Source organism: Poecilia mexicana, unplaced genomic scaffold (genome assembly GCF_051168715.1).
Source record: "Poecilia mexicana isolate PSO_F unplaced genomic scaffold, ASM5116871v1 scaffold_7, whole genome shotgun sequence".
Classification (NCBI taxonomy): Eukaryota; Metazoa; Chordata; class Actinopteri; order Cyprinodontiformes; family Poeciliidae; genus Poecilia; species Poecilia mexicana.
In genome coordinates, this window is record NW_028263376.1 from 20,786,022 (window position 1) to 20,813,696 (window position 27,675).

Genomic DNA, 27,675 nt, shown 5'->3' on the forward strand with positions numbered 1-27,675 from the left:
GATGAAACGTTTCATTTTTTTTTAGACATTTTACTCCATTTATGCACAAGCAAGAAAAAGAAAAGCAACTGGAATCTAAAATTAAAAATGCACCCTGAGAAAATGTTCTAATTTGTAGGCAGATGGAGGCGACTGATAACGAAGAGGGGCTAAATCCAAACTTCTGCAGTCGTGATACAACATACAAAATAAATAACTAAGCATTGGTCATTGAGGTTTGTTAAAAATAATTACAAGTGTGAGGGCAGTTAGCCAGTTTGAGGCATAGAGAGAACGGCAAATATACCTTCGCTTGTGCCACCGAATCACAAATAATGTAAGAACCGCAGAGTCTTTCTGAGGCAGAAGTTTGTTTTTCCAATAGTTTAATGAGAGCCAGTTAATCTGATCAGTACTGGTTTACAGTCCAGGTTCCAGACAAACTCCAGCAGCACATCTAGTATCTGGTCAACTCACATCAGTGCCGTCCTTTCCTGCTTGTCCTGGCGGTCCTGGCGGTCCTTGGGGGCCAGGCCTCTGCAAGATAAAACAAAATAAAGCTGGAAGCTTGTGCCTGAAAACAAAGTCTAGATATGATATAGGCAAATGTTATCATGTCATAACTCTCAACAAGACAGGTTTGATTCAAATCCAGGAATATAGAATCAAATAAATCCCAATACAAAGCAACAAATCACAGTGAAAACGATTCAGAGAATTCAAATAGATCATGCTTTAAACCTCCTGTGTTAATAGTATTCTACATTAAAATATCAGTGTTTCTTTTGCTCAGATTATTGAATAAATGGGCCTCTTTGAAGACTTTGCAGAACTGAGCTGCTGTATGAACAGAGGCTGCATTGTGTGCACTGATCTCCAGTCTGCACATTCCACAGGTCCAGGGGAAACGTTTACCTCCGACTGCGGCAGCTGCCGAGCCACTGGTTCACATTTGCTCATCAAATGAACAGACTCATGGTTTAAAACGGCAAAAATGCGCATACACGGAACACAGAACAGAATCGTAGCTCTGTACTTTCATTGAGACTTTTCTGAATTTGAATTTAACTGAATGCAGAAAGTGCAGGTAAACACATAATCGTTACAAGAAAGCAGAAATGCAAAAAATAAGGCCTTTGAGTAATCATCCTCCCGACACAAGGAAACCATCACCACACTGAGTTACACAGCAGGTGTGTGCAGCAGCTGCCTGACCAGCCTTACCTGGGCTGAGGAGGACGACAGCAGCTGGCAGAGGAAGAGCACCCAAAGAGCAGAGAACACCGTCATCGTCCGCGCTTGTCCTCACAGGCCAGCGTTTAATGGAAAAGAGGTCAAATCCTCCGGACTCTTCTCCTCCCCCCCAACAGCGGAGCCTTCCTTCACCTGACGGCGCGCAGCTCCTGAATGGCTTTCTCTTTGCTCCCAGATAAACCCGAGCCTCCAGCTCCGGCTGTCCGCACACAGAGGAGGGGGACCCCCAGCTTGGACTCCCAAGAAAGTGGGCTGAGCTAAAAAAAAAAAAATGTTAAAAAACATCAACTGACCAATCAGAAAGTGGCCAAAAACAAACGGAATGAGGCCGTTTCATTTTGTCTGCTTTCAACCACAAACGTCAAGCTACTTTGTCTGGATTTCCGAGTGACAGAGCAACAAGGCGAAATTCATAACATGAAGGGAAATCATTTATTTTAAATTATTTACAAACAATAATCTGATGCCCACAGTAGAACATGCTGCCATTTAGAAGTCGAGTAAAAAAGTAGAGTATGCATGCTTAAGTTAGTGAACATCAAAGTGGAAAGAGATTAAGCAAAAAGTTCATGTCAGGAACAAAATAAGAAAACTGTTCACCTTTAAAAACTCTAAATCTCTGAATCAATCTGGCTTTCCCATCATTTTCTCTTAGGTATTCACTGTCCTGACCTCCTGATGGAAAAGAATGTCCTTGAAGAGCTGCATAAGTAAGACTTTAATTTTGTAAAAGATCCTGAAGGGATTGGAAAAAAAAAAAAAAACTGGTTTGAGTGAAAAACGATTAACATGTTTTGAGCTGTAGGACGGATGCACAGTTGGCTGGAGTCTTTCATGACTCCGTATTCATGAGTGGGTTCTCTCTGGGTACTCCAGCTTCCTCCATGATCATGACTGTTTGGTTCATTTTCTCTCTAAACTGTCCTTAGGTAAGAGTAAATGTGCGTCGTTGTTTGTCCTGTGATAGATTGTTGACCTGCCTTAATACTATTCTCATTCTTGTTTCTTCCTTTAGCTAAACTTTGTACCTGGTTATGATTCACAAGCACAAATAAGTTCTGAGTTTTGTATCGTATCTATGGAGAAAAGGAGATTATACTGCAAACAAAATTCAGTAATATAGATGGGAGTTTACAGTAAGGTTGGCATAACACAATATAATAACCACATAACTAACTTAAGAGTATTCTCATGATTTCTGCAGTTTGATTAATAGGAGTTTCCTCTATAAACTGAAGACAAAAAAAGAACAGCATTAAACTTAACTTGAGCAAGATAACTACAAGTGATATTTTTTTGACTTTTGCATCAAACTCCAGTCATTTTAGGTAATTAACTTTCAACACATTCTGGCTGCTGTTAGCAAAGAGACCCTGTATTCAAATATATAAGATAAGTCAGCAGCAAGTTAACAAGCATTAAAGGTTCTTTGGACTTTAACAAATCTTAACTTCAAACAGATCATTTTCAGAAAATAGGATGACTTTATTCAGTTCTCATAACAGCCAAGTGTGTAACTGGGAAATTATTATAAAGGTCTATTCAGGTAAAATTATACAGTAACTTCAACAAGTCATAGCAGAAATCAGTGCAAATATAAAAGGATGCCTGATCACACCGGATCTTCCATTTTCATGGACTGCACCGATTTCAAAGGAACATACAGAGTTTAAGTTGCAGCCAAAGCATTTCTCGTTTCATTCAAGACAAACACATTGTACAATCAACCAGTCTCATCACATTTGTTTTTTTTTTTGTTTTGTTTTGTTTTTTTGGCAAGGCTTTCAGCTTCAATCAACTTCCTAAATCAGCATGACAGCATACAGTATGCGCAGCATTTTCTGAAATACGACTTCGACTTCATTTAAACAGCAGGATTTAAAAAACACACAAAAAAAACACATTGTTTTACAAGCACAAAAACAGCCCAAAGAGAGAAACAAGTTCATAAAAATCAATTAAATCTCAGTGCAAGAAAATGTGGCTAAAATGAAATAAAAACCCCTTTTGACCCGCATTTAAATCTGGATGCAGAGATATTAAGTTTTCTGCCGCAGTTAATTTCCACCCTAAGCATAAAAGAGGTGCATCTAAATAAATTTAAACTTCATTTATTTGAATAATTGAATTTGAATTAGATTCATTACATACACATTTTAAATATTGTGGCAGATAATAAAAATGCAAAATTCAGCTTAAAAATAGGGGATTACATAAGACCAAGTAAAAAAAAAAAAGTATTTTTAATAAATTTTATCTATATAAACACTCCAATCCTTGCTTAGGAATATTTTTACATGAATTACTGCATCAGTGAAGATAACCAGCCTGTGCTGATGTTTTAAGGAAGCTCAGGTTGCTCTAATTGGGGCTAAAACATTGATACTAGATCTGCTTCATGTAATCTCATTTTTTTCTTCCACTAAACTTTCAATCAATAAGCCTGGATACAACAATCTGAATAGCATTTTGACCCTCTTTGTGGACGCATCAATATCAAGTCAGCAGTCTTCCCTATGGTTTTGTAGACCATAAACTAACATTTCTGTACATAAAAAATGTTTTATTTGATCTTATGTAATATCCCAAATGTCTCACCCTTATTCAAACAAAAAACTGAATACATTACATTTTAGTTATTAGTTTTTTATGTTTGAAATCATTTTTTATTCTAATTTTCTGAGAAACTGAACTTTTGATTTTTATTAGATGTAAACCCTCAAAATTAAAACCAAGTAAGAATATTGGAATATATGAAACCAGGGTACGTTTTTAACTCTGAACTGAATTTCTGAAATAAATTAAACTCTTCCATGATGTTCAAATTTGTTGGGATGCACGTCTGTATGTAGTGAATCTGTCCGATGTTTCATCGTCAAAGAAAAAAATCTATTTTAGTTAAACGACGGCCTTGTTCAGCTGATAAAAATATACATAAAACAACAAATCACTTCTTTTCATCACAGCTGCGAATCTCAGCATCAGAGAACTTTTTTCCTGTTTTGAAACCACTTCATGTGATTAAATCTTAAACTATGGCATCTGAATAACGTATTGCTGCTTTTGGTCTTCTCAGTTTTTGTCTTGAAAGTTTTAAGAAATCCAAATGTAGAATACCGTAATTCATTTAAAGTGAAAAGAATGAATAATATCTTAACATCAAATATAGTAGAAATAAGGCCTAGAAAATGTCCTGTCAGATTCAGTCCTTTTAATACATAAAATCTAAGTTTATATGAATTTCCGTCTGTCACTACTTATTCATGAGGCTCCCTCGTTGTGATTGGAGCTTGAAGGGGTTGAATCCATGGGAACGTCCTCCGACTCCGTCCCGTTGCTCTGTCCTTCCACGTCTTTGCCGCTCTGCATCCCGTTTGAAGCCAAACTATTTTCCTGCGACATCTCGTCTTCGTTTTGATCCGACGGTTGAATAAAATCCGTCCTTGGGATCTTTTCCTCCCTTTCAGAAGACAGAGAGGGTGAGTGTTTTGAGGTCTTAAGAGGAGTGTGAACTGAAGGGCTTGTTTGACCTGCAGATTTATTAGGAGCAGCCGTTTCCTGCACCAGGCCGGCGGCAGCAGTAGCAGGGTCATCATTTGGCAGATCCTCGTCGTCTTCCCTTTTCTTTTTTGGAGGTTTTTCGGTCTCTCCATCAGCACCGGTTTGCATAACGTCCAGATCTTGAACGGCGTCCTTGGCGTTGCTGGTAGATTTCTGCTCACTGTCTGCAGTGGCCTCGTTCTTTGTGATGCCGCCGTCTAGACTGGGGGACTGATCCATTTCATCATCGTCGTCGTCATCATCATTTGGAAATTCATTTCCATTGCTCATATTTCCAAGGTTGTCCATGTTTCCATTCCCGACAGCCTCTGAATCTGCTGGTGGCTCATCAGACTCCTCCGCCTGTTTGCTCTTGTCTTTAATTTTATCACTTCCTTTCGGAGTCTTAGTAACATTATTCACCCCATCTTCTTTCTGCTGCACTGCTGCATCCCCGTCTTTTTTACTGTGCGAGACGTCCTCTTTCCCGTCTCCATTCCCGACAACGTCATTGTTTTTGGGGCTCTTCCTGAACTGTTTCTGGATCTTTCTGGGGCACCACACAAACTTGTCCTTCGGCTCGTAGTGGTGGTAAGCGAAGCGCACGAGATCCTGGCGTTCCTGCTTTTCCAGCACGGCGAACAGGAAGTAGTCCAACACGCTGCGCTTAACGTTACTCAGCGTCTTCTTGACCAGAGTCTCTTCCAGGAAGAAGCGCACAAGCGGAGCCTGGTAGTGCTTGAAGCCGAGCTCCCCGAGGCTTTTCAGGATGCGAGTTATCCGGAGGTTGTTGTGCATATTTCTGCAACACACCAGACAGATGAAGCTGGAATTACTGACAAAACCATCAAGATATGAGAATTTACTGAAATCGGTGTTTACCTCTCCAGGTTTCCAAACCGTTCCTTCCAGTTTTCTGCACGCTTCACTTCCCCCGTCTCTTTGTTGACCAGACGTATGCCGTAGAAACCCAACATGAGTTCATACGCCTCCACCAGCCTCCTTTTGGCATCCTCATTCTTCTTGAAAGCCTTTTAAGTTGAAAACGTGCATAAATTCAAAAGATTTAAAGAGACGAGGATCATAGAAACACTGCTGTTTTGTTTTAGTATCCCATTGGTCTTTTGATGTATAAGATATTGTGACTTTTCTGGGTCGTACATTTGGCTTCTTGGTGCCGATAAGAAATAAGTTATCCAAATGTGGAGGTAAGTTGGTAGATAAGAGACTAATTTAAAAAAAAAATCACAATTAAAACATTAGAAAAGTGGAAAGTAAATGTAAAAGGTAAAAAAATAGAAAATAGCTGACATTTTTAAATAAATGAAAAGTCTTCTACATTTAGTTTATCTCCCTAACTTGATGTCATCATGTTCAACAGTTTGGTGAAGGGAAGATAAGATAACAGGTTACAATGGCTCCGATGAAGGCCGAACGTGATTAGTTAGTTGATTTTTCAACAAGAGCGCCGTGTAGGACCCGCTTCATAATGTGAATTTGAACATTTTAAACTGACTTGGTGTTTCACACAGAGGCCTTAATTTGTTTGTTTGCATCTGCAAACTTTGCAACCAGTTTGTATCAAATTAAGCCACATAAACACCACCAGCAGGAATTTCCATTCTCATTCAGAAGACGATCCACTCATGTATTTTTATAGCTGTTTGTAAAGTGCCAGGGCAAAAAAGTACATGAACCACAACCTATTATCTAAAGCACTCCACACCAAACTAATGCCACAATAGCTGCTAATAATAAAACACAGATGGATGAAGACACACCTGCTTTATTTTGAGAACCAAATGTACAAATGATTGTTTAATATTTCAGTCTATTTTTTGTATTTCCTCAATGATTTAATTCTTCACTAAGCACAAAGTAAAAGCTCTAAATTATTTACACGTTTTATATCTCTTCTCCGTTATGACATGATGTTGTGCTCTAGAAGGATTCAGCAATAAGCAAATAGTTTAGATTCCCAGAAATAAGATAAAAGTGAAAATACCTAATCGAGGTAGTTGGATAGGTGAGTTACATGCCTAAATAATAAAACATTTGAATTTCAAAACGTCCAAAAAAATAGATGTGGAGGATTACATGACTTTATATCCAGCATGCAATGTAGAAAGCACTGCATGGAAACAACAGTTTGTATAGTACCCATAAGAACAATTTTATTATAAAAGATAAATTAGCACTCCAAGCATACAATATTTACAAACAGAAAATATTGCTAGTGTGAACACTTTCACCGTGTCCATAGATGTGGTTTTGCTATTATAGGGCTGTTAAGAGAGCAGGCTGCAGCCTCCCAACGCCTCCACACCAGCTTAACACACACTTGATCTCTTTTCCTCAGTTTGTACCATCTCTTGTTTTGCACTGCAGTCCAAAAAGCCCAGTTGATAGCAGCAGCTTTTTTTACACAGTTACTAGTTGAATTAAGTTGTGTAAAAAAGAAAAAGAGGCTGCAAATAGATGTCAATGTATTATGAACTTTTTGGTAGGGAATTTATTTATATTAGGAATTTTGTCAACATTTTAATACTAAAATAAACCCTTTTCTGTGAAACAGCTTAAAATAAAACTTTGAAATAACACCAATATCATGTCTCAATGTTGAAAATTAACAGAATTGCAGAATTTTAAGGTCATGTAGACTACATTTTTTGCTGAAAAAGTAAATTTCATACATGTATAAAAGTAAATTTTATACATTGGCTGATTTTTAGTAAATATTTAAATACAGGAAGTAAAAGATAATTAGGTCATTTAAAAAAATGTGGCAGTCCTAAATTTTAAAGAGCAACAAACCTGTTTAAAGTCGTAGTCCAGCAGTAATTTACCAGTAGTAACTTACCTCAATTTCCTTCTTGGTGAGTTCTGAAGCCATATAATTAACCCCTGGTTCTCGCAGTGGAAACAACCTTGCAGATGATTGAAGAGAGAAGAAACAGCAATTACTGAAACTGCTCTATGGATATGCTACAAGCTGATCTTTGTAAACGCAATAAAATTAAGTATTTCTATTTTCTTTATCCCAAAAAGCTAACAACAATGCAGAAAATGTCAAATCCAAACATATATAGCAAATATATAGCTTTAAATTTATTTAAAAATATATATGTTTTTGTCTTTTTATCTACAGATTTGGCTTAATGATTGAGGAAGATCTGACATTACACACACAGGAAACGCTTTACTTCTTGACATGGTGTCATCAGAATTAAAATTGTTCAACCCCAAAAAAGCTCGAGCAGCATTGGTCCGCCGTTGTCCTCAAGGCAGAGTCTTTTAAATGCTCCAACACATCTGGAGAAAATCAATTTATCTAAAGCTTAAACTTCATTTCCCTTCAAATTTTAAAAGGTGTGGTGAAGCATGAAAACAGCTAAAACCTGCAGGGCAGTGTGGCCAAAGAACCAGCATTGGGAAACTCTGATAAACGGCAAATATGACAAAGTAGTGCAGCTGCTTTGTTTCTAATGCAATTCTGTTTTTTGTTGTATTGTATTGAGACTGCATCCTGCAGCCTATGAAACATCCCATCCAAACAGTCTTTCCCAATTGCAATGCTAAATAGAAACCAGTATTGTGCATCTCCAGTATATTCGAATAATGTTAAACACTCGTGTAATACATACCACTGGATGTAAGAGTGAACCCTCTCCAATTTTTTGTAGTCGTTTTTCCATTCTTTAAGAAAGGACTCAATATAGATATCTGTACCAAAAATAAAAAAAATATATAATTAGAACCAAACAAAAACATTTTAAAATACAAATGCCAATCTTTTTTAAAAAAAAAGTAAAATAACTGTGTTACCATCAGGAGCAGATGGAAACTTGTTTAGGTAGAACTGTAGGTTGTTCATTTTGTCTTCTGAGCAATCATCATCTGTTAGATTCTGTAAGTATTAAAAAAAGCTCATCATTACTTGCTCTAAACGGAAATGATTTTTTAATTGCCATGTATTACTTACAGGATATCCTCTTCTGTAATTCTGCATGTCTTTTGCTGCCCTCATATTTCTGGGTGTGTGATGCCACTGCAATGAAAAAAAATCGAATTAGTCTGCATCTAGTTGCAGCTAATTAGCGCATCAAAACTATGCAAGTTAAATAAAAGCAGGGTACAAATCGTGACTTCTGGTTATGTGATCTGCAAGGAATCTATTTAACAATGAAGCTGAAAAACTCTTTAATAAATAATAAAACGGAAGCTTAGATAATAAAACGTAAACCAGATATTTTAAAAAAGGAAGTTACAATGGCTAGCTTAGCTAGTTAGCGAGGTTGCAGCAGTGAGGGAAAAGCTAACATTAGCTTTTCCATTACAGTACGTGCCTAAACGGAAGTGAATGATAGCGGGACAGGGTTTTTGCGCGTTAAGACTGAGCTGGCCTGCAATGAAAGCACTTACTATTGCCCAGGAAGACTTGTTTTTGTCTTGATTTGACCGACGGCTCTGGCTCTCTCCGGCCGGGTCGTCTCCATCACTCTCTGTGTCCCATGTCGAGTCGTATTCACACACATAGTCGTCTTCCATTTTTTTATTTTTTTTATTTTTTTGTAATTGAAAAAAAAATTAAGAGTATATAAAATCGTAACCTGGTTCGGTACTATAACCGGGTTTGAATCAGTTCTACTTTCATGTTCGGGTTAGAGACGGGGACGGCCCTGACCATCCGTCTCTGTTGCCTTCCGTCGTATAACGGCTGCAGTGATCACGCTGCCTTCACGTGCTTGCACTGAGTAGGAAATGTGACAATTAACAAAAAGATTTACTGAGGAAAAGGGGTACGTAAATATTAGATACTTTTTATATTAACGCAAAGAAAACTCTACTCTTACAAAGTGAGTCTCCAATGCGAACTCGCCTTTCTGATGATTGTCAGGCAACTACAATTGGAGTAACTGACAGTAATAATCAACACAGCTAAATTCACCTCAAGTTTACCTTCAAAAAAAAGTTATTTGAGTTAATCACTTCTTCTTGTCATATGACTAAAGAGATCATTTATTTCAACGTGGTTCTATTTGGCACTCTTAATAGTATTTTCCAAGTATTTGTAATTTCAGATTTACGACTGTACTTGAAGGCAATATAATTTCTGTGTTGGCTGTAAGTGTTAAAGTGCAAATCAGCTGAGTCAGACAGTTTATTTTAAGTAGAGAAAAAAACTATTTTTTCATCTCACAGTTATGTAACGACACAGCAAAAACATGCAGGTCAAGTGCATAATAACTCCATATAGATAAAATATGTGTAATCTGTTTTATAAATAAATTTAGGAATGTTTTAATTAAAACATAAAAATATTAGAACAGGCTATTTCCAAACCGGAACACAAAATCACAACTTTCATAATGATCAGTCTCAATTCAAATTTGAATAAATGTATTTCTTGAATTTATAAGTCCACTTGATTATATTTACATATCTAAAGTTTTCTCAGTCTCATTAACAAAGTTGCAAATTATTTTTATTGGTCTCTATTAAATTTGAAGCAGAAGACTAAATACTTCCTCTCAAACAGTATGATCTAATTTCAAGATTAAGATGTAGATTTCTTCTCACACATCTAATATACAAAATGCAACAATGAAAAAGAATACAAATAAAGCAGTTAGCAATAGCTCATTTATTTTATTTAATAGTAAATTACAAAGTGCAACATAAACAAAAAGCATAAAATCTAATGAGGAACTCCAAATGGAAGTGATATTCATAGTATGATTAATTGTTAAAGTTCTAACTTTAAATGTTCTATCCATGTTGTTTTATCTCTGAAACTCAAATGAGGTTCGATTGTGTTGAGATTTTAAATCCTTGACTGAGGAAAAACTGTTTAAATTGTTAATAAGGACAGACAAGGTAGAATATTGTTATGAAGATCATAAATAATGTATCTAAGAGCAGTAATCACTTGAACAAACACTAGTAAACAGTACAGACAGCAGTACAAATATCAAAATGATGTTGTAGTGCAAATGATGTTGGAATACACATAATTTACAAGTTGTAAATTATCACTTTATGCAGATCGGTTTGTACCCTGATGTGCCCTTCTCTCTGGAACAAGATAAATCTAAACTATCAGACCACACAACTTTCTTCTGTTTCTCCGGAAACCAATTTTTATGTTCTTGGAAAGGTTACAAAGCCATTTTCAAAGTAACCCAGACAACCTGCAAATGGAGAAAACATAAAACAGAGGTAGACCTTCCCAGGCTGCCCAAATTACATCAAGAGCGCTCGACTGATTCTCCCAAGAGGTCACGTAAGAACAGAACAACATCTGAGCACTGCAGAGCTTACTAAACTCAACTAAGGTCGGTATTTAGAAAGAGACTGGGAGAGAGTAGGGATAATAACTATGTTATTTGTTAATAACAAATATGTTATTTGGACATGTTTTTCTCAACAGGAAATGCACTGAGCTGCTCTGACCTAGAAAGTCAGGAAGGAATTCAAATTTGCAAGAGAAGAGATCTGCATCAGCCACAGAATGGACTGGACGAGAACACTACACACACACACATAAGTAGACAGGTGTTACTACATGAGTTGAAGTCTGTTATGTTGACCTCAGTTTTTGGCCCAATTTACAGACCATTCAGGGTAGGGTTAGAGCTCTTTATATATTTCATCCATCTTCTTTACACCCTTGTCCCTTGGTGGGGTCGAGAGGGTTGCTGATGCCTATCTCCAGCTAACGTTCTGGGCGAGAGGCGGGGTACACCCTGGACAGGTTGCCAGTCTGTTGCAGGGCAACACAGAGTCAAACAACCATACACACACACATTCACACCTAGGGGCAATTTGGAGAGGCCAATTAACCTGACGGTCATGTTTTTGGACTGTGGGAGGAAACCCATGCATGCAAGCTCCATGCAGAGAGACCGGGGCTGGGAATTGAACCCAGAACCTTCTTGCTGCAAGGCAACAGCTCTACCAACTGCGCCACTGTGCAGCCTCTTTATATGTTTATACATATTTAAATGAATTAAGAATTTGTTTTGAAAACTCCCAGTGTCTCTCTGTCTTGTTTGTTAGGCTTGTAATATTTCACTCTGTGTAAAGACTATAACGAGTTTCACGTTCTGAAAGGAGTGACAAAAAGCATCAAACTTTTTCATAATAATCAAATGTTTTGAGATGTACCTGTAATGTGACTACAGCTGCTTACTGTGGTTCTATCCTTTTGGAGAGATGCACTCTCAGGTAAATCCAGTACAATAGCTGAGTTTGGAGGAGTAATTGGAAGTCAGTGCAACAGAATCCATCAGCTTTTCCAAGAATTGGTGTACACTTGTAATTTATGGCGTTTCTGCCCATAACCAGCATTTATTTGTGCTGTGCATGCTCTGTCTTCCTTATGTAGCCTGGATCTGTGGATAATATTCTCTACAGGAATAAACAGCTGATCAAGATTAAGAGGGTACTGTCAACAGAGGAAATGAATGAAACCTAGAGTAGAATCATACTGCTCCAGATAATAGAAAATGCTTTTAGTAGCAGGTATTTGGTGGAATGGATTTGAAGGAAAAAATTAAGGAGAAGATTTTAAACAAGATGTAAAAAGCTTTGTCTACCACACATTTTTTGCAGTCTGTTGTGCTTGATAATTGTTATTTATTTATAATTATTTGGATGTATTTTTTGTTGATTATGTTGATTTCAATTCATATTAATATTTTACTCCGAGTTGTTTTCATATTTAATCTTATTTTACAGTTGTGTCTCTCTGATGTCCAGGAAGAACGTATATTAATCTTGAAGGCTCTCATTTTCTGTTTAGCCATCTCTTACATTTGGAATAATCTGTATTTGTATGGGGAAATTTTTCTGCCACAATACAAGAGCACAGGGAGAAACGACGACCTCAGCTTTCTGCCCCATGTTACACTAAACATCCGCTAGCAGTGTGCTACTGATCGCTAACAGCTACTGATCTTAGGCAGGAGTTTGTTCACCCAACCAACTCCCTACATCCAGTGCGTGGCGCAGGTTACTACAATCGATAGTGACCACACAGGCACACCCACTAGAAGGGATCAAACGCACCCAGTACAACACTTTCTTTCTATTGGCTGAGAGGTTGCTAGGCGATGCATTTTTGTTCTAGAAACAAGCGGAAAATGTTTCGTAAGTGAGCAGAGTCGGCGCAGAGACTAAGTCTTGAGAGTGAGGAGAAGTTTTGAGAAGAAAGATGAAGTCCTGCTTTCAAAATAAACATGTAAGCAAAAGTATTAAAAGTTTTGATAGCAAAAGACATGAAATCCTGCTTTTCAGACTGAAAATGTGTGCTCTTGGATCATGGCAGAAAAATTCCCCCATACATTTGTGAACCTCTTCTGGGACTGAAAACACTCTGTACTCACATATTGTTCGCCAGAATGTAATTTGGTGGAGATGATTTTCCATCTCTTTCCTTTTTACCTGATCAATATCAGTTCCTCTTTCTCTTGTCATCCTTCAGCCTCCTCCTTTTATTTACTTGGATACTTAATCAAATAGTGTGTGTGTTTGTGAAGTTCAGATTATGATAGATCATGTTTTCTTTTACTACAGTTGAGTGTTTGTTCACACCTGATTGTCACATTTGAAAGTATTTGTTAATACCAAAAGCTCTCACACAGCCTGATGAATGACATGCAAGACTATGTTTTAGCTTTGTGGATTTTTTTTTTAAATAAATTGTGGGCAAGTGTTAAAATTAAGCTGAAGATGCCTAAGGGTGGATAATTCTTTAATTGTAGAAATATCGGTGTATACTTGTGCATACAATCCAAATAAGTACTTAATAAAGAATGGTAACATAGCTCTGTTTCTGTATTTTGCAGTGTCAGTGTAAGTCCACTCTGTAAAATCATTAAATGTGAGTAGTTTTTCTTGAGATTGATCTAAAGTTTTCAACATAAACATAATTTGTACACCACACACATTTATAGTCTGAAATCTGACCTCACTATTCGCCATGAGAGGCTGTGCTGTAAGAGCCGGCAGCAGAAACGAGGATATCAGAGGTGGCAACATGTAATTGTTCCACGTTCTTCATCTTTTGACTGTAATTGGACTGATACATTTATGCACCGGCTTATTTCACCATTAGAGGGTATAAATAGAATCCTGTGTTATCACTGGGGATTCAGTGTTGAAAAGATGCTGGTGTGGGTTACTATTTTTGCTTGTCGTTACTGTGGTAACCGCGGGGCTCTGCAGGCATCTGAGTGTTTGCTGTTGTTGTTTTGTGCCTCTGCTTCATAAACCCCCCGTCACCTTTCTCTGTGTGAGATCAGCGAACGCGAGAGGATCCGATTCGCTCAGATTCACGTTACATATAAAACGTCTCGGTCACTGAAATACAAATGTTCCCTTTTCTGTTTAATGTTGCTGAGTGGAAAACTTTATACACAAATGCAGAATAATAATGAAGCTGACAATAAAAAAATCAATTATTATTAATGGCAATTTCCAGTGAAGACTCAGACTTATAATATTACACCTAGCTGCTCAGTGTTAATGCAGGTTAGATTTTTAGGCCTTCTAGTCTATTTAGAGCATGTGGTAAAAAGCTGCCAAGCAAAGTTGTAATTGAGTTGCAGCAAACTTAGAAGGTGATTTGTTACTCTGCAGCAACTCAATTTTCTCACCACCAAGTGAGACTATAATCAGTCAGAACGCGCTTCGGCAGGGATCCTTCCTAACACAGTCAGACTCCACTGTGTTAGAAACCAGATATGAGCTGCAAAACTCACAAACTAAGAAATTTATGTGTATTTTTTTTTTTTTTAATTTGGTCCATGCTTTACTGCTTTTTAAGAGAAATATTACTGAGTGGCACTAAAATACATGTTATGATAGCAAATCAGGCAGCAGTGCCTTTCTATTCTGTGTTGAATGTGTATTTTACTGAAGGTTAAATAGTTCAGTAGAGATTTTAAGCAATACAGTTACTTTTCTTTGGTTCATCTATTCTAGAAGAGTTGAGTGTTTCTGATATTTTAGAGTCCAAATCAAGGCCACACCTTGGTAAAGTAACAATCATCTGAACTGGAAATATACAATATAAAAATAAACAACCACTTAATACTTCAATATACGTCTTTATTGTAAAGAGATTAAATTAGTTTCTGCTGGTAGCAATGAAAAGTTTTATTTGTGTATATATTGATTAACGCAGCTTAAATTCTTCCACGTCAATCTTCCCATGCAGGTTTTAGTTGTTTCAGATTAACGTTAAAAAATATAATCAAAATGAAATTAACATGCCAGAACACTTTTCTGAAATATGAATGATAATTTTACTTAAAGAAGCTTCTGCTTTAAGAGAAAAAAAAACATATTTTTCATGCTTGTGATGCAAACTTCTGAGGGGGAAGAAGGAATAAAATATAGTTTTACAAAACAAACTCTAAAAAGCATAATGTAGATTCATCTTTCTCATGGGAGTGAATGTGTGATGTGTGCTCATCTGTTTTATTTTTATTGATAAGAACTGAAAACCATATATATTAACGGCCTGTTCCATCCAGTTTTTATAAGTAAAGCATGTCATGAGTGTTATATTTGTCCATTTTACACATTTCCATATTTAATTGAACACGGCAGAAATGAGAAACTGAAAAAGGCAAAGGGAAGCTCCACAACAGATTCTCAGCATCTCCTCTCCCAATCACCGCTAAGCTTCCCAGCCAGATGAATTCGTCATTGAAGCCAAATTAGTTCTTGAGAAGTTTATAATTAGATTCCTGCTCCAAAAAGTCTTATCGGGTGTTCATAATCTGCCTACTCTTTAATCAGAGGCGACCAGCAGATCAGTATCTCTGCATGGGCCTCCTGGTGAAAAGCCAACAATTTACACGTTTATGTCTTTTGAGATTCTTTCTGGGTTTTGATGGCCTGCCCTGCAGGTGCCTTCTTCATTTACAAATCCGTTCTGTCAGATTTACTTCTACACCAGATGTAATGTCAGAGTTTTTATTATTATTATTATTATTATTATTATTATTACAGATTTCATTTCTTCAACACAGGAAAAATATCTTCTGTCCACTGAATGTCTCTTGTATCTTTAAAATGTCTTAGAAAATCTGTGGACGTTCAGAAAGTTTAGCCAAAATGGACGTATCAGCTAATATTTAATAAATTTCTGCAAAGAATATTATTACAAACTTTTTAGCATGGCGAAGAAAATCTAATAATTGTCAGGGTTTTTTTTATGTGTCCTCATGGGAGACACGTTATTTAGATACGTTTTTTCTGATGAGATAATGATCATAAAATTTCTTTAAAGATGGTTTTGGAACAGATGGAGCAGCCAAGCATCAGGCTTCTGGAAAATCTCCATTTCAACCTTACTAAGAATAGACAATAAGTCAGGTTTGAGACAGGAAATCAACTAATTTCAGTTCATTGTGAAAAGACGAGTGGTCAGCCAAAAAAATGTGTGGTGTCTCTGTAAGTTCCTAAAGTAAAATTAGTGTGGAGTGAATGTATGTCTCTAACCCTGTGGATATACTTTTCCTTTATGCGGATTAGATCAAATTTACAAAAACTTTTGCACCAAACACAGTAACTGCAGGTTGTTGGTGCAGCAACAGCCAAAAATAAACATAAATTTCAAACCAGTGAGGCATGCATGTGAAGTTTCATTATTAGATGGTAATATACAGTGTGTCCATGTGTGTGTGTTTGTGTGTGTGTGTGTGTGTGTGTGTGCGTGCGTGTGTGTGCGTGCTCGTGTCCTAACGCAATGTACCTTTGCGAGAACAGAGATAGCAGAGCTCATTAAGTGAAGCATCTATCTCTTTGAGTCAGTGTAGCCTCCCTCACTTTGTCCCACGTCTGTCGGCAGAGAAAAGGATGTGACTCAAAGCCGTCTGGATTGATTGGTGACTGTTGGCGCATCAGGTTTCTCTCTTATCAGCTGAGATATAATTGATTTATGGAGAGCTGGTTGAATCCAAACAAGGACATAAGTGTGCTGATTTAACCACTTAAGAGCAAAACAGGAGCACATGGAGCAGGATGCTCTGTGAGAACAAAAGAACACGTGAAAATCCGCCTGCACTATTCAGATGCAGCTTCTTTTCCTCGTCTCTTTGTTTCTTTCTTCCTTCATTTATGTTTCTTTCTGTCTTTCTTTCATTCTCTCTTTCCCTCCTTCTTTCTTCTTCCTCACATTCGACTAAACCAAAAGCTGTGATGCATTGATGATATCATTTACCAGCCAAGAGCCATGATCATTACGTTTCTATTAGCTTCATCCTAACTGATGGCCAAAGTCTGTGCCTCGGATACAAGTGCAGTCACCATGGCAACCGGCATCACCTACAGTAAGGAAGCATCTAGCCAACCTGTTTTGTTCACTCACATTGCACATGTTGTGCCAGCTCTTTAATATTGAAAATAAATAAATAAAAAATCAGCATGTTTCTCTACTCAAATTTTTTGAAGAATGTGATGCTAAAAAAATGTTTCATCCCTTTTTTTTTATCATCAGTATAGTAAACATTAGTATACTGCAGTGAAGAATTCATTTTATTGGCAATTCTTTTTCCCTTTTTCATTTAAAATCTGGATAAAATGCTTTAACTTATTCATTTGATAATTAAACTGGCAGCTATACCATTTAATTTAGTTTTATTTGTCACAAATCAAAAGTGTATTATTTTGAAGCTTTAAAATAATTGGTTCCAAATATTAGCTTTTGATTTAGCTTTAAACTGGCTTAGCATTTTGTTTTGACATCTCTATGGAAGTCCAAAAGTAACAAAATTAAATAAAAATAAAGTAATAATAAAGTAGTATTTAAATGTGCCCTTCACCTATCCATATGGTGCATCGCTCCAGCGGTACAAGAGGCAGCGTACAGTCTGCACACACACACACACACAGACACACTCTCTCTCCTGAGGACAATCCACAGTTACCAATGAATCTAAAAGTTATACAAGCTCAATGCAGAAAACCCCAGTGTGAACAATTTATAAACTATCTTAATTAGTTTCTGTAATGAAAATACGTTATATTTTTCATTTAGCATGAGAAAACGCCCCGCTGCAGCCACTGTCTTACCTCACATTGACTACAAAAAAATAATTTATTAGAAATCTCCTGTTGTCCCCCTCAGATGTTGGGAACAGTTTATCATGGAGCACTGAAAATCAATAGGAATATACTGTTTGGTTAAATATTTTACACATGCAAAACTTTGCACCACTACTATTTTACCTATCTTTGTGTGTTACTAAAATAGAGCCACTAAAATCTCAACTCACTGTAATATTAAGAAGAAAACAGAAGGCATCATTAAACGGTTGTTCCTGTTTTTCATGCTTTTCTTCCATTGTTTTTAGTTTAAGTTAATGTAAAGCATTGCGTCTTGTTTGTTTAACCAATAATCTTGTCGTATCTGAAAAAAAAAATAATAAAAGGTTTACTATCATTGTTATTATAATTAGTGGGAAATTGTGGCACTGTATATTTCAAAGTCTACAACTGACTGAAATCCGCAGGTTGCTGTCCGTGGTGCTGAAGCCTCTCCAAACACACACCTACATTAAGGACAGCCTTTCAGTGGAGGCTGCTTTGCGCATGCGATGAAGTAATGCGGGGCCACTTGTTTAAACAGATGGCCACATCAAGAGCAGGTAGGCTGCATACGCATTTTTGTACATACGCTGAAAACCGTTCAAACCGCGCTTGCAGGCTTTATTTTCCTGCCTGCCCGCCTCCGCTGCTTTGGTTGAAAGCAACAGGCTGCAGCACCGATGTGATGCCTGTACGCTGAAAAGCCGCACCACCTGTAACTGCAGCCTCCCCACCTCTCCTCCGTCCTCCGGACTCTCCATGCCGACACCGAGGATGAAGAAGCAGAACGTCCGGACCCTCTCGCTCATCCTCTGCATGTTCTCCTACCTGCTGGTCGGCGCCGCGGTGTTTGACGCGCTGGAGTCCGAGTCGGAGAACTCCCGCAGGCGCATCTTGGAGCAGAAGCGCAGTGAGATGAAGAGGAAGTACCGCTTCTCCGAGGACGATTACCGCGAAATCGAGCGAGTGGTGCTGCAAGCGGAGCCCCACCGCGCCGGGAGGCAGTGGAAATTTGCTGGCTCCTTTTATTTTGCCATTACGGTCATCACGACCATAGGTAAGTTGGGGCGCAGCTTCCCCCCCCCCCCCCCCTTTCTTTGGAAGTATGGATGTTTTACTTTAATTCAGCTGAATTTCAAAGAAATATTTGCCTCATGCTGTACCGCCTACTGTTGCTACAATATTCCTCTTTCTTCTGTTTACCTCTCTGCATTAAGGGTATGGGCACGCTGCACCAGGAACAGACGCAGGAAAAGTCTTCTGCATGTTCTACGCTGTTCTAGGCATTCCTCTCACTCTTGTGATGTTCCAGAGCCTCGGAGAGAGAATGAACACGTTCGTCCGCTACCTCCTCCACAAAATGAAGCAGTGCCTGGGTTTCAGACGCACCGAGGTGTCCATGGAGAACATGGTCCTGGTGGGCTTCCTGTCCTGCATTGGAACACTGTGTGTGGGAGCCGCAGCCTTTTCCCACTTCGAGGGATGGAGCTTTTTCCATGCGTACTACTACTGCTTCATTACCCTCACCACTATTGGCTTTGGGGACTTTGTGGCCCTGCAGAAGAAGGAGGACCTCCAGGAGAAAACGCCTTACGTCGCCTTCAGCTTCATGTACATTCTGGTGGGGCTGACGGTAATTGGAGCTTTTCTCAATTTGGTGGTCCTGCGTTTCCTCACCATGAACACCGAGGATGAAAGACGGGATGCTCAGGAGAGAGCTTCGCTGAAGAGGGACAAGGGTCTTTTAGAGGGGCCCACCGGCCCCCGCGTTGTAGGTGAACAGAGCCGAGATAGCCGCAGGGAGAGGACCGGCAGGGACAGCAAGGTGCACGGCCGCAGCCACAGCACACTCTTCCTCCCCATGCAGGAGGGAACCAGTCGCACCAACCTCATCCCTTCCCCAGCTGAGGACACAGAGAGGCAGGAAAGTCCCTGCAGGCACAGGCTGCATTTTCGGATCAAGCCAGGCAGACGGAGGGAGGAGACGAGCGTCAGCTCCCTCTGCTCCTCCTGCGTGTGTTACCGCTCAGAGGTTTGTGACGACCCCGTGGTGAACCGCAGCAAACACCACGGAGGCCACATGAACTCAGTTTACTACAACTCAGTCTCCTACAGGATCGAGGGCTGCTCGTCGAGATCCAGGGACAATACTGGACTCTCCTCCCCTGGAAGCACACTGTCGCCTGAGCACAGCTTCCAGGAGTTCAGTAGTTTAAGGAGGAAGTCGGTGTAAAGGGCATTATTGTAAGGGGGGGGGGGGGAGTCTGCAACGACAGTAAACTGTATCTATTTATTTGTTAGATTTTTTTTTGCGCATGACAGAATTCTGTTTGTTGAATAAACTGTCTCTTGTAGCTACTGAAACTGATTTTATTCATAAAGCAAGAATGTCTTTCCTCCTTGTTACTACTGTACAAATATATATATATGTTGTGGGTTCTGCTATTTTGCTTGCATGTAGCAATGCATGCTAAAAAGAATGTAAAGCACTCAATGTGAATGCAGGAGAGCTACATTTAAAGTTCTATTTTTCTTTTGCCAAGTTTAACACAGAGATGAAGACTCAAATCTTTGACTTAAAGACTTTGCATTCTCTGCAGTAACTGAGGAATCAGTTGGTTTATTCAAAGAACAAATTTAGTCCAAATCAGAACATTTCAAACTTCACAGCAAAGTGAAGAGCAGAACTCTGTTCTGAAGTTGACAAAACACAACATTTCCACTTTTTCCTGGTTGTCACTGATGACAACCAGCTCAAATTTCTGATGAAAATAAACATTATTTCCACACAATGTGTTGAGAACAAGCTGCAAAAACTCAATCATGTCATCCTTTCCTCACAGCTCCAGGAGAGAGAACACATTTCTTGGTTTATGCAGAATATGTAAAGGTGACTTCAGACTCGACTTGCACTCGAGGTTTGGGACTCGAGTCTCATTTAATGGAGGTGAACAGTTAACCTGTAGCTCATTGTAGTAGATGACTAATAATGATACCTAGTAAAGTTTAAAGTTGGTCTGTTTTGGTTTCATGCTAAAACTGATCATCATTTAGTTCAGTAAGTAAGACGACAGCGTAGCTCTGATGCAATAGGGTTGCGTTCGATTAATTAATCAGGGATGTTTACAGACCATGGACCATTAATGGCTCATAGCTACTGGTTCATATCTAATGTAGCATCATAATAATGACTATATGGATGTCTCTTATTTTGAGCTGTGACTCTGGGTTATTTGAGAACGCACTCAGTTTACCTCCAACGTCTTTTTTAGATTGGTAACAGCATTAAAAAGTAGGGGTGGGCAATACAGACTTAAAAGTTTTATCACAATATTTTGTACAATTGTGATTTTTTTTTATCAACAAAAGTGACAATACGAACTATGTATTACTTCAGTTTAACTTAATAGCTGTTGACTGTATGACAGAACAATTGTAGCTCCACAAACATAAATACTGCTCTTAAGGAATGCCAGTCACACAAAGGTCACAGTAACTGCGTTTAGTCATATTTTTAATTTGATTAATATTTATTGATCTGGACAATAAGGACAGTATTTTTTTAAGCATCAATAATTTTAATTTATCATGACAACAATAGATCAAAATCCTTATCATGATAAGAAATTCATCAGGAGAATGATAAACGATATGATAAATTCCCACCTCTATTGCAAAGATTTGTACTGTCCTGATTCATCGAGCAATTTCATATTTTAATTGGGGAGACATTTTGTATCTCACAATTAGGGCTCATAATAATGAGTTATATCCATAACAGTAACTCTGTGGTTTATGCCATGCATCAATGTGAGAACGTTCACAGTATTTAGAGACTCGTGACGTAACTTGAACTTGGAAAAATGACTTGCGAACATCTCTGCTTCAATAAAAGGAATGGGTATTTTGCTTACCAATGAAGAGACTTAAAAAAAAACCTCAGAGGGTTCTTGCTTAAAGAAAAGTCTTACATTTTCCTGCCATAGAAAGATGATGTCATAATTATAGTTTTATACTTAAAAAGCCTTAAAGATGTTTGACCAAGCACATCAGATAAGTGACTATTTTACACACGGCGAGAATAATACAATATTTTATTACCTGACATTGGAGTGAGGCGGTGAACACTCCGATGAATAAAAAACTTTATGTTGGTAGTTGAACTAAAGTGGATGTAGCTTGTAACATATATGTAGCAGGTTATTAAGGTCTGCAGAAGTTTTCATCGTCCAGCGACTGAAGGTGTTGTTGTAGTCCTGACTGATGTCATTCTCTTCCAGTATTGTTTGACTAAACCAAATGAGCGTACCGTTGAATGTGGTTTTTTATTTAGACTCTTTCTTATTGTATGTTGTTATGATTTTTTTTTTTAAGATTCTGTATTCATTTGTCTTCCCTTCAAATGTGTGTTTTTACTTTCAGAGAATAAAACCTTGTAACCATTAGTCTGACCATCAGTTGAACTGACTTGAATTAAGCTAAAATAGCAGGAAGACTCTGAAAATAAAATAATTATTGGAGTTGTGAGAAACCCTGTGTTTGGATGGACGTCAAGAAATACTTGTTAAAGTAAATGATCTTAGTTCATGTGTGTAACCTTTGCAGTAATTTTTCTAATCTAGTTTCTTTTCTCCTAAAATCTAAACATGAATGTTGAAAGAATTAATTTTCAACTTCGATAATAATACAGTTTTACTTATCTTGACTTTTTGGTTTTTATTCTCCATCACATTTTTGTTTGTTTCGCCTTCATGCACCTGAGGTAGAGACCAGAACCCAACATTTTCTGCAAGGTAGTTTGTAGAACTTTTATCAATTTGGTATTAAGTCCAATTGAGAACCGACCAAAACATTTAGAGACCACCAGACAGTCTGAAGATGACCTTTCTGGTCAAACAGCAGCTGTGTGTCAAGATGTACCCCTCTGACAGAGTGTAGTAACTGGAAGCGCAGAGGTCCAAATATGGTTTCCAAGCCCTTTTTACGGTTCAGGTTGACCATAGCTGGTGGAGTAAATGTGACCCACTTAAGAGTTCTTTCTTTTTTGCCTCTCCAAACATTTGTTACTGCAAACAAACAGGCCAATAAATGGATCTAATTGACATTTGTATTATGACACTTTGAAAAATGTCACACTTAGCTGAATTATTGATGCGTGACCATCAGACAATAGGGCGCTTTCTGAACTAGTCAACAATTACACAAAGGATGTGAAAAAGAAAAACAAAGCATAATGAGGGAGAATATTCTCTGAGACAAAGGCAGAACACATTGTAAACACTATTCCAGACATCAGCCTGAACAAGTTTTAGAAACCGACAGGCCAACACTGAACCAAGATGTTTCTGGAAAGATAAATGGAGAGATCAAATAGATTTCTGTTTGACGCGCCGCATCACTCACGCCTTTATGAAGGAGTACAATCAGTGCTGATCTGGACTGTTGTTGTTAAGGATGAGTTAGTTCAGCCATTAAGAGCTGAAGATGAAAAATTATCTCCTGGATGTGCTGCAAATTTGTCAAGAAAATAATTTATCTACCGGTGACGGCGAAATAGGACAGAGAAAAGACTTTAGCTATTCAACCTCTGACAGCCGACTAGCTAGGTTGGTGGAATCAACTAACTCACTCATTCTTTGGTTACCTAGCAACATGAAAGCTGAGGAAGGGGTGGTTACCTTGCAACAGCCTGTTGAGTAACTTGCGCAGCAGCAGTTTAAAGTTTCGCCACTGTGCCTCATAACTGCACAATGATGTGAAATGAAAACTGAGGCTATAACAGGAAAAGCCACTTCACCACTTTGTCAATATTTCATATATTTAAAAAAAAGTGAAACATTTGATTCCACTAACTAATGTCCAGCACAACCATCTGACTTCAGAAGCCACCCAAATAGTGGAGAGCAAGAGGTTTGTTAGAAAATATTAGTGAACAAATGTCTTTCTGAAGGTCAAGGAACACATCAGACCAGGGAAAACATTGTGGAGAGTAAAGCAAGGTTATGTTGTAAAACATTTTCTCAAGCTGTCAAAACCCAGCACTGGAGGAGCTGCAGAGATCCACAGCTCATGTGGGAGGATCTGTTAACAGAATATCTATTGGTTGTCCTGCAAAAAAACAATAAATCTGACAACAAGTCTGACTTTTTTGGAATAATGAGATAAAGAAAGTCAGTGCTGAGAAAGGAGCCTTGTATGCAGTTGGCCACAAGACATGTAGGAGAAACAGCAAAAATATGAAAGTAGGTGCTGCATAGAGGTAATCAAAGGGATCTGCAGTGGAAAAATGACAGTAAACATCATCATCTGAACACAAACTGTGAGACAAAACAATGGAGTGGCAGCGTGGGGATAATTTTCCGCAGCATCAGTTGATGGAAAGATCAACTGGAGCAAAATAGAAAATAGCCCAGGAAGATAAGCAGTTAAAATCTGCAACTTTCCTCCTCTACACATTTAAAAGCTTTATATGAAGGAATATACATATTAGAATGATGTAGTCAAAGTACAAATCTCAATCCAGTTGAGAGAATGTGTGGCAAGACTTGAGAAAAACTGTTCAAAGAGGCTCTTTATCCAATCTTATTTTGCAAAAACGAAGGGGTACATTTTTTTTTACACATAAACCTAAATACTTCCAGCTGTAATTGTGGCTAAACGTGATTTTACAACACCCTGTCACTTCTAAGGTATAAAATATTAGACACTAGAATGGTAAAAAAAAAAAAAAAAAAGAGAGAGAGATTAACCTTTACTTGCTTGGTCCTAACTATAACCATCCCTAACTTCTTCTTTTTACCATAAAACAGAAGAACATAATGTAACATTTCCACTTTCTTCCATTTGCTACTTTTAATAGCTAGTTGCAATTTGAAAGAAAAAATGGCAATAAAATGGTCTTTACACAACTGTCTCCAAGCATCCATTTCAAACCATCTGCTGGTTTGCTTGAAAAGCCATCTACTTCACACATAAATGTAAAAATGACTGGGTAATAGCATCAGAAATGGTGATTGGATATTAAATACCATCTGCTGAGGCTGCATGTGGGTGCACATGGTGAAATTCACTCCGCTCTCTCTGTCACATTCGTGTATCTTCCTCAACTTCAAGTGAAATGGAGCTACATTTTGTCCTGTTCTCACTACAAGGCACACGGGATTATAATATTTTTTTTTTTTTTGCATCATTACAGGGAAAAGAAAAGTTTAATAAGTTAGGGAAGAGGGCCCTCTTTAGGTGGTAAAAAATATGCTTTGGAAAATTGCTCCTAAAACCGATCTTAAAAATGGTAAATAATGGTTTGGCCACTAGAGGGCAGACTGCGCCCGTGCAACAGCTTGCTGAAACACCTAGAGGAAAAATATGTTTTTCTAACATATCCTGATAGAAAAGGTAGTTCAGAAATTAATGCTGCATAAAAATCTGAACAATATAACTTTATTTCTTTTTTTTTTTAATCATTGTCACCTTCAGTGGAGCAACAGAGGAGTAAGCCCTTGTTCCACACAAGCAGATGCTGAGAGCTTTGAGAAAAAAATTATCAAAATGCTGCAATTCAGATGCTGAACATAAACTATGTGGCTCTCATAGAGATTTTTATTTTTATTTTTATTTTTTCTAAGAAGAAAACACCCCCGGACATGCCCTGCTAAACATATGAGACCTCAGCACTGGTCACTTTGCTTGCAAGATGAAAACCAAAGTCACACTGTACAAACACATCTTTCACATAGACAAGGTAATAACACTGCAGCCTGAAGAAAAAAACAACATGGTGGTAGAAAAGAGAAACCCATTAGAGGTAAGCATCACAAGTGCTAACATGACTGATGTCAGTGCAAATATCTGACCTATAAAAAAACATTAAAAGAAGAAAACATTAAACTTTCATGAGAGGGTTATACAACTTTTTCAATAAGTGGTCAGTCGTTACCGCTCACATCCAACAATCCTTTTTACTATTCCTGGACCGTTGGAGGTATAAATGTTATCCTTTCACAACAAATACACAGTGGTAATGGGATTTGTCAGGAGCCTTCTCAACAGGACTGGAATGCTTTATGCTCAGTGTTATGCAGAGGTATGTTAACAACTGACATTTTTATCAATACTCAAAATGCCTCTTTGGTAGACCTGATACTTTGGGTGGTAAACAGAATTCAGGCCTGTTATCCTAACACCCCTGTTATACTGTGTTTCCATGGTGTTCAAATATATGCAGCTTTAAATGAATAACATTCCAGCATGGCTTCTTTGCATCTGACACTGTTGCATACACAATTTGAGCTCCATCTATAGATTGGCTGCCACAGATATTTTTTGACATGTTTAAAAATTCTTTTGCATGATCCTCACTTCTTATGGCGTTGTACACACAAAGCCCCAGACGTGAAAAATTTATGCAAATACTTGGAAAAAGGATTAGGAAGGACAAGGAAATGCTGCTACTTACACAACGCTTCGTGACTGCATGCTAAAGGTTTTTTTTCTGTCTTGTTGTATACCTGGACAGTCGAATGTATTTTCTGATGAACCCAGTTTATTTATGATAATAATATGATGTGGGTATTTAAGCATTTAAAATTTCAGTCTAATTTCAGTCTTTTTCTTTCTTTGCCTTGGTCGTTCATATCGCTAATTAAACCCGAACGTAATGAGACTTCTACGTCAACGGTTTATGCTCCCAAAGCTACCCGCATGCGCAGAAGCAAACCGTTGACGTCACACAGCAGCGCGCCGTTCACGAAAGTAACATCCGATAGTCACCGTTTATGGATCGCTTTTTAAGTTTATTCATCAGAGGGAGCTGAGAGAATCATCACAAGGTTACAACAACACAAAGGACGTTAATTTAAAAAAAAGCACAAGTAATAGCAACCGTGTGTTTTGGAGCAACCAAAGCACAGAAACAGTCTGACAGCACCTTGACAATAACTATTACATATCTGTGATTGAAAGTCCATATTTAGCCTCACTGGACTGATGAACTGTCTGATAAAATTACTCAAAAATGCATTTCTCATTTACGGGCATGTTGCTGTAATTTGATTAGAGGATCAATACCTGTCAAATCAACATTTGCAAACATAATTTCTAATACAAATTAGGCACCAGTGTTTATACTAAATACATTGATTGAAGCACCACATTACCAGGAACAAACTGCCTAAATAATATAAAAAGAAAGCACTGGCATGATATTCAGAACATGATTTATTTTATGATGATAAATACCAGCAAACTTTTCGAACATAAGAGCTAAAACAGCCTCAAAATAACATAGACATAGAGTGGCCACTTCACATGTTAATCTCATTTGGATGTTCTTGGTTAAGAGATCCAGGTTTTAATATTACTGATCTCTCTACTGATTAATTTTCTAAACCCATATTTACTTCCCTTATTTATTTATTTTCTTCTTTTTCAAACAATAAACGTAACCTTGGCTAAAGCCAAGTGAAAGCGATCTAAAATTATCACTCAAACCTGTAGCATGAGAATAAGATAAACCCAGGAAAATTACCTCAGTGACCCCAAACTCCCTTCATCTTTTGCAGCTATTTTATGATCCGCCCAAACAATTTCAGGTTGTGCAAGACTCTCTGTGCCTGAGGACACAGATCAAAGTAAGGTGCGACTGAGCATCTACGGCTAAAGTGAATGATCTTGAAAGGGATAATCAAATAGAGACTCATCAAACAAAATGTAAGATGGTGCTTGTAGCATGTTGAGACATAATTGAGCTCCACTGAGGGTTTCTGCAAATTGATTTAAATTTAAAATTGTAGTGTGTTGCAA

At 37.9% G+C, this 27,675-nt stretch overlaps 2 protein-coding genes across 5 annotated transcripts in view; one reads left to right on the forward strand and one right to left on the reverse strand.

The window, feature by feature from the left end:
* col9a3 (collagen, type IX, alpha 3) overlaps nucleotides 1-9,581 on the reverse strand; it is a 25,678-nt gene extending 16,097 nt beyond the window's left edge. The window contains exons 1-7 of one of the 3 annotated variants that reach the window (XM_014986455.2): nucleotides 9,196-9,571; nucleotides 8,756-8,821; nucleotides 8,599-8,680; nucleotides 8,418-8,496; nucleotides 7,634-7,700; nucleotides 5,656-5,804; nucleotides 2,698-5,575 (exon numbers count right to left, since the gene is read on the reverse strand). In XM_014986455.2, coding sequence (XP_014841941.2) covers nucleotides 4,495-5,575; nucleotides 5,656-5,804; nucleotides 7,634-7,700; nucleotides 8,418-8,496; nucleotides 8,599-8,680; nucleotides 8,756-8,821; nucleotides 9,196-9,321 — 1,650 coding nt within the window. In that variant the 5' untranslated portion in view covers nucleotides 9,322-9,571 and the 3' untranslated portion in view covers nucleotides 2,698-4,494. Of the gene's footprint in view, nucleotides 1-456; nucleotides 517-1,203; nucleotides 5,576-5,655; nucleotides 5,805-7,633; nucleotides 7,701-8,417; nucleotides 8,497-8,598; nucleotides 8,681-8,755; nucleotides 8,822-9,195 lie in introns of those variants that run through there. The other 2 variants (XM_088007229.1, XM_014986454.2) reach the window with 2 other exon arrangements.
* A 9,052-nt stretch (nucleotides 9,582-18,633) lies between these two features.
* On the forward strand, nucleotides 18,634-20,223 carry kcnk15 (potassium channel, subfamily K, member 15). 2 transcript variants are annotated; one of them, XM_088007577.1, is made up of 2 exons: nucleotides 18,634-18,976; nucleotides 19,089-20,223. In XM_088007577.1, the coding sequence occupies exons 1-2, from the start codon at nucleotides 18,634-18,636 to the stop codon at nucleotides 20,105-20,107; spliced, it is 1,362 nt and encodes a 453-aa protein (XP_087863703.1). In that variant the 3' UTR covers nucleotides 20,108-20,223. The 2 variants fall into 2 exon arrangements, with proteins under 2 accessions (XP_087863703.1, XP_014841939.1); XM_014986453.2 differs by having other exon boundaries at nucleotides 18,634-18,931; nucleotides 19,092-20,223.
* The last annotated feature ends 7,452 nt before the right edge of the window (nucleotides 20,224-27,675 follow it).